This window comes from Leucoraja erinacea, chromosome 1, assembly GCF_028641065.1.
Source record: "Leucoraja erinacea ecotype New England chromosome 1, Leri_hhj_1, whole genome shotgun sequence".
NCBI lineage: Eukaryota > Metazoa > Chordata > Chondrichthyes > Rajiformes > Rajidae > Leucoraja > Leucoraja erinaceus.
Window position 1 is genome coordinate 161142884 of NC_073377.1, and position 7784 is coordinate 161150667.

Below are 7784 nucleotides of genomic sequence, written 5' to 3' on the forward strand. Positions count from 1 at the left end.
TGCTTACTCCTTATTCTTAAACTGTGGCCCTGGACTCCCCCAACATCGGGAATATGTTTCCTGCCTCTAGCGTGTCAAAGGCCTTACCAATCTTATATGTTTCAATGAGATTTCCTCTCATTCTTCTAAACTCCAGAGTGCACAAGCCCAGCTGCTCCATTCTCTCAGCATATGACAGTCCCGCCATCCCAAGAATTAACCTTGTAAACCTATGAATAAGAATGATGAATGAATAAGTTTATTGGCCAAGTATTCCCATACAAGGAATTTGCCTTGGTGCTCTGCCCGCAAGTGACAACATGACATACAGTGACAGTTAGGAATGGCACATAAAACATTAAACATTAATAATAAAACACTATTGATTAAACATGTGAATTAAATAAAATACCAGAGCAAAAGGAGGCTACAGATTTTTGGTTATTGAGTACAGCTACTACTCGTGGGGAAAAAAAGCAGTTTTTATGCCTGGCTGTGGCAGCTTTGACAGTACGGTATCAGACAACCAAAAAATCAGCCTTCATTTGAAAAACATTTGAGGTTGATGTTGCAATTGATGCATGCCCCGGATCGGACCGACTATGAAACATCGACTGGACATCGCTCTGCGTTGACTGAGGTTTCTCAAGCTGGGCAGTTCCAGTGTTTTACTGGCTTTGCTGCAGGTGAGAGAAAGGAGCCATCGTCTCCAGTCCTGATGCTAATCAGTGACTCAAACTAATATTTTATGTAGACAGACATTCTTCAAGGACAAAATCTAGATCAGTTATGATTACAGATCATGAATCAAAACAAACATCCTGTCTGATTTAATGCACAACTTAAAATAACATTTTGGTCAATGAACATTAGAGGGAATAGCTATAAGGTGGGAGGGTAATGTTTAGCCTGTTCACTGCCAAGATTTTCTTCACTATTGGCCATGAGCCTTGTATATCCACCACATATATCAGTGTGTCCATAATGAAGATATGTGGGGCAAGGTTTTACACAGAGAGTGGTGGAAGACCTGGAACACAAGGCCAAGGGTGGTGGTGGAGGCAGCAGAGATGATAGTGGTGTTTGAGGCTTTTGGATAGACACTTAGAAGTGCAGGAAATAAAGGAATATGGATCATGTACTGGCAGATGTGATCAGTTTAACTTGGCATCATGTTTGGCTCAAACATTGTGGCCTGAAGGGTTCCTTCCTGGGCTGTTCTGTTCTGTTCTATGAATTATTATCTATAGAATGGAGAAGGGCCCACTGAATCACACTTGTAAATTCCATCCTGCCCAAAGACCATAAGATTAATCAGAGCATTGAGTATAGAAGCTGGGATGTAATGTTAAAATTGTACAAGGCATTGGTGAGACCAAATCTGTAGTATGGTGTACAATTTTGGTTGCCTAATTATAGGAAGGATGTCACCAAAATAGAGAGAGTACAGAGGAGATTTACTAGAATGTTGCCTGGGTTTCAACAACTAAGTTACAGAGATGGGTTGAATAAGTTAGGTCTTTATTCTCTGGAGCGCAGATGGTTAAGGGGGGACTTGATAGAGGTCTTTAAAATGATGAGAGGGATAGACAGATTTGATGTGGACAAGCTTTTCCCTTTGAGAATAGGGAATATTCAAACAAGAGGACATGACTTCAGAATTAAGGGACAGAAGTTTAAGGGTAACATGAGGGGGAACTTCTTTACTCAGAGAGTGGTAGCGGTGTGGAATGAGCTTCCAGTGGAAGTGGTGGAGGCAGGTCCGTTGGTATCATTTAAAAATAAATTGGATAGGCATATGGATGAGAAGAGAATGGAGGGTTATGGTATGAGTGCAGGCAGGTGGGACTAAGGGAAAAAAAGTTGTTCGGCACGGACTTGTAGGGCCGAGATGGCCTGTTTCCGTGGTGTAATTGTTATATGGTTATAATAGGCTCTTTTGAGAGTTAATACAGGAAATATCAATGTTTTCTCCAGAAGAGGGGAGATGTTTGAACCAAACAAATTATTCTAAGAAGAAAATAACTGAATTGTATTTGTGGTTTTCAGACATTTTTGCCACAAGGGATTCTCCAAAATATCATTCATAATCTAGGATTAGAAAGATTTATTTTAAGTTGTGCATCAAATTGGACAGGAGTTTTGTTTTGAATTTCTATGTCAACATAATTCAAGAAGTATCATTCAATGTTCAAGTCAAGTCAAGAGAGTTCATTCCCAGACGGGACAATGAAATCATCAGCACTACAGCACAACAGAATATAGTAGGCACAAATACAGAACATATTAGATTAGATTAGATTAGATTAGATTCCTTTATTGTCATTCACACCTTTCGGTATGAACGGACATTTCGATGCCTGCAGTCATACATAATAATAATAAACAACAAAACATACAATAAACACAAATTAACATCCACCACAGTGAGTCCACCACATGTCATATCAGTGTGTCTATATACCATTATATAAATATATACACACATCAATAAATAAGCAGTTACAATGCAAATAAACAGATAATGGTCTCTTAATGTTCAGAGATTTGTTTCAGTTAAGTTTAATAGCCTGATGGCTGTGGGGAAGTAGCTATTTCTGAACCTGGACGTTGCAGTCTTCAGGCTCCTGTACCTTCTACCTGAAGGTAGCGGGGAGTTAATGTGGGGATTTTGCGTTTATTTATTTAAGGGAAATTGGCATTAAAATAAAATAATGAATTAATGAAAAACAAATCTCTGTACCCCATAGGAAAACAGAGACAGAGAAATTAAGGAACTCTGTCAACAACAAAGGCAAAAGGAATTGGATGAGAAACGGCATTCGTGGGCTGCTGGTGAACGGAGTATCTTTGGAAGGAGTAGTAGCGAAAATGATGTGAAACTGCTCATCAAGGATGGACTACATGACCTAATAGCTTTCACTCATCCGAGATCTCAAAGCCCCGGGAGTGTGAAGAGAACTAGAAGCAGACGTTTGCGCTCATCGGAAGGTGCTGCTATTGACAGCCATTTATTGTCATTTTTGCAGGCTGCACATACAGAAGAACAAGCTAAGTCAAACAGTATCCCTCGTTCTGTTGCACGTAGCTCTAGACAGAGGGTAGCCTGGCAAAAGATGTCAGAAACCCACGATGGAAGCTTAGATAGTGCCCACTTTGACTCCAATCAGGGCTGTGCTCATACCACAGTTATAAAAGACAGCTATCTCTGCTTGGCTTCAGCTGAGCCATGCACTGCTAGGAATACAGAGACCGCTCCTACAGAGAACTTCACAAAGACTGAAAGTGCAGTTGGTCAGCATGAACAAGATGCCTACAATAACAATGAGAATATAATAAAGGATAATGCCCACACAAAGTATACAGACCTCACAAACCTTAACCAGATGATCGCCTCCGAACAGCAGCTTGAGCTTCTTGAAGGTTTACAGATTTTCAATTGCACCAGTGCCACTGACTCTAGCCAAGTGACGACCTGTGATGATGTTACACTAACCGACCTGGAGTACAGCGAAGACCTGAGTTTGCATACTCCTACTACAGATGTGAGTTTGTCGACACCGAGTACTGATGTGAGTGTGCAGACTCCCAGTACAGATGTGGGCATGCAAACTCTCAGTATAGATGTGGGTGTGCAGACTCCCAGTACAGATGTGAGTGTGCAGACACCTAGTACAGATGTGAGTGTACAAACTCCTAGTACAGAGGAGAATCTGCAGACTACTGATACAGATGTCAGTGTGCAGGCCTGTGACACAGATATGAGTCCCCTGATGCCTAGCACCAGTGTAGGCATTCAGACATCCTCTAGCTCTGATTCTGGTGCATTTTCTGGCCTGGTCTCGAAGATATTTGATGGTGAGTCTTACTGCTTTACGGATTCTCGGTCATTACCACAGAAAATAAAGAATACAGAAGGCACTGAAGTATCCATCCAGAGTTCAGATGCAGCGAATAACTCTGTTTTAAACAAGGGAAAGCAGAACGGTGTTTTTTGTTTTGGGATATACAGGAGGTGGAGATTGTTCTGAACCTTCAGAGCAATGTGAAGTCAAAGCTGCCTGCCAGAAAATCCAAGTAGAATCACAACACCAATTTAGAAGCCCTAAAGGAGATCACACTGAAGTTTCTAATGATTTGTCGGACAATTCTCTCATTCCCATTACCAAAAATATAACCATTAATAATGGCCGTGCTCTTGAGGCAGCCTCGGAGACAATGAACTTACCAAAGGTAGCAAAGCAGATTTGCAGTTTAAAGCAGCCTAGTATGGTTAGAGGGGAAGCATTGCCCACTCCAAAATCAACTTTGCATTGTTTGAGCAGTCCAGTTCCTCCTAAAACCTCAAGGACAACAAACCACCCTAATAACGAGGAAATGAGGAGGGTTTTGCCAATATCAAAGTCAAGTAGAAGATCCAACAGTGTCAGAAGACCAGAAGCAAAAGCATTAAGTAATGATGAACAAAAACACTCTCATAAGGCTTCAGGGTCAAAGTGGCGAGACGGTTTGTCAAAGACTCCTCGCAGGTCCAGCTATCCAGTGGCAGAACAAAAGCCAACAAAAGAGACTGCTGCTTTGGCAAACGCATCTAATAGCATTGCAAAGCGTAAAGACTCCCTCAGAAAACCTGCCGCTAAGCCAGTCCGAAATCTCCCCAAGCCAAAGCCCGATGAAAGCAGTAAGATTTGTCGCTCAGTTACAAGAAGCTTCCCCAGGCACAGCACAAATACAGGCGGAACAACAGAGTCCACGGGAGGAAATAGCAATTCAGCCTCACCAATGCTTACTCCCAACTTTGCCAGAAACACTGTGGCCTCTTCCTCTCGACGCCAGAGGACAGATCCCAGACCGATTCCCAGCACGTCTCCGCAGCCCGCCAAAGCAACAAACCTCACCAGAACCTCTTCGCAGAGGCAGTCTACGCCCAAGCACGTTGGGACAAACCATACAAAGAGCAGTGAAAATACCAGCATGAAACGGCCAAGTACCCAAAAACTGGGGAGCAAGACCGAAGAGGAGGAGAAGGCACCAACATGCAAAACACAGTCCACCTACACAGGCGACAACACTTCGCAAACATCAACCGAAAAGAAACACCTTCCAGCCACAGATTCCATTAGAAGCAAGAAAACGCCAGAAAGATCATCGAAGTGGAAGTAAAATGTTTTATTGATTACGTAGAGCTTAGGGCAGTAGCAAGTTAAAATCTTTGTAGACCTTCCCGAATGGAAGTTCTCCCTTTGTGTGCCTGCAGTTCGATTTTCCATTGGTGTGTATTGGTGTTCTGCATTGGTCAAACATGCCGGGTCTTGCCGGCAAGAATCAGTTACCCTTTGTGAACCATCCTTTGTGGCACCAAGAAATGGAGCAGGAAACTGCCAGGACCAGCTCTGCCTTTTAGACATGAATCTCCTGCCATTCATTCACAAATTCATTGATGTACAGAAAAAGCCTGTTGGCCTTATCGCATCTAAACATGGCAGCAAGAGGCAGAGATTGGAGATCCAGTGGGGGGGAATGATAATTGAATTTGGAAATAATAATCCCATTCGACAGAGGCCGAACCAGATCTCAGCAGCGTTTGGTAAAGTTGCGACGTATTTGCTAATTCCTCAGGAAGAAGTACCGATCCGTGGTATTTTCAGGATTAAGTGTGAGTGCTGCTTCTCCGTGATGGATTTTGATCCATTCCATGAAAATGTCAAGAAGCTAAGCTAGCTTTATATCTCTCTGCAGCTGGTGAATGTATCTTTTTAAAATGTCAAGATTAAATCTTCAAATTTTTAGAAGATGGCTATTTATAGTTATGGTGGGCTCCTACTTTCTTTTTAAGGGAGGAAAGTACTGGTGCTAAGGAATAGAAATGTATAGAGAAACTAGTGGACGAATGAGTGGGCTGGAGTTTCCACTTGATTACATAGTTGCAGCACAATAATTTATTTTTTGTATTGTGATATGAATAATGTGTATAAATACACAGTGCATAGCATATTCTGTACAGTATTGGTATATCTTAGTTAAACTCCATGGACGGGATAACTATTGTGTTCAGTCACTTTCACCAAGGGCTCATTACGACTATAGAGATTGGAACCAAGGGTCGAAGGGACCACTATATGTAGCTGGGACAAGTCAATATGAATTGATACTTTTTCTGGTCGCCCCTATGTTGGAGGAGTCACATGAGTGCAAACCGATGAACATTGTAGAGTTCTTACTCTGAAACACAACGATAGTCCATTCGATGTCGAATGTTGGCTGGTGAATTTTGAACACAGGCAGTGCCATGAAACAGCCGCACACTTTGTAGTTAATGATATCCTTATATTGAATATTGTGCTAGTATGCATATGGGGATGTTGCACTGTTTCTTCAGCAGTTGGCTTTTTACTGATCTCATTAAACATGAAAGCTGCTCGTTTGTCTGCAACTGCTTTGTTAGGCCTGTGCCTGTCCGAGCAATGGTGTATAGGACATTTCCTGCTCTCGTTCTATAGTGTTTTTTATGGGGCTATGTTACACCCAAATTTCTCTCCAGGTGGTACTTTAACCTAAAAAAATATATATTTTTGTTAGATATGAGATCATTATATCTCTTAACAGCCACACATACTGCCTGTGAAACGGACAAGACTGAATGTGGGTGGTACTGCTTCTGAAGCTGCCCCATTTACTTGAGATGAATGTTTTTTTACTATTGGCAGATTAAGGAATTCCAGTCTCTTATTGTTTGTAATTCAATTAGCATGGGGTGTTACTACACATCCGCAAAAGTGTTAGAGTTTAGTGTAATATAACAAGACTGATTTACCTCCTGAAGAGGTCAATTTTAAAGTGTCTATTTTTTTTCGTCTTCATAATTTGGTCATTTGGATTTGAGGATTGAATTTGGCTTCATTGTCCATTCCACCCCTTGTCTATTGCGCCCTCTGGTGGCATTGTGTAACATATCTATGGTAATTGCTTTCTTTTACCGTTCCATCTGCATCCACCCTCATTAACTATTAAACGGCTCAATGGACGTTCAAATTTTAAGATCACCTTACATTTGTAAACAAAAGTGATGTATCTCTGTAAATTGAAATGAAGTGTTGTAGTATTTGCACGTTCCACATAACTCCTGTTCAGTCAAGTATTAAAAGTCAGTTCTGTCCCATCAAATAGTGATTGTGTTGCCTACTTATTGCAATGTGCTTTCCTAATGAAGCTTTATAAAGATTAACTGTTAGAAACTGCAATCTAAGTTGGGCCCTAACGGTGTGCAAAATTGGGACGGTGATTTGTGCTGTCAATATTCAGTTTCATTTCTGAATAATACAGTCTAGATTCGAGATACAGCGTGGAAACAGGCCCTTCGGTCCACCGAGTCCGAGCCGACCAGTGATCCCCATCCACTAGCACTATCCCACACACACTAGGGACAATTTACAATTAGACCAAGCTAACTAACTTACAGACCTATACGTCTTTGGAGTGTGCGAAGAAACCGGATATCCCAGAGAAAACCCACGCAGGTCACGGGGAGAACGTACAAACGCCGTGCAGGCAAACACCCGTAGTCATGATCCAACCTGGGTCTCTGACACTATAATGCCCCTGTCCCACTTGGGAAACCTGAACGGAAACCTCTGGAGACTTTGCGCCCCACCCAAGGTTTCCGTGCGGTTCCCGGAGGTTGCAGGTGGTTGCCGGAGGTTGCAGGTAGTGGAAGCAGGTATGGAGACTGACAAAAACCTCCGGGAACCGCACGGGAACCTTGGGTGGGGCACAAAGTCTCCAGAGGTTTCCGTTCAGGCTTCTTT

The 7784-nt window shown here is 42.2% G+C and overlaps 1 protein-coding gene across 1 annotated transcript in view; it reads left to right on the forward strand.

Annotated features, from left to right (window-relative positions):
• Positions 1–7143, forward strand: part of fhdc1 (FH2 domain containing 1) — a 108635-nt gene extending 101492 nt beyond the window's left edge. The window contains 2 exon segments of the mRNA XM_055646922.1: positions 2730–3953; positions 3955–7143. Coding sequence (XP_055502897.1) covers positions 2730–3953; positions 3955–5142 — 2412 coding nt within the window. The 3' untranslated portion in view covers positions 5143–7143.
• The last annotated feature ends 641 nt before the right edge of the window (positions 7144–7784 follow it).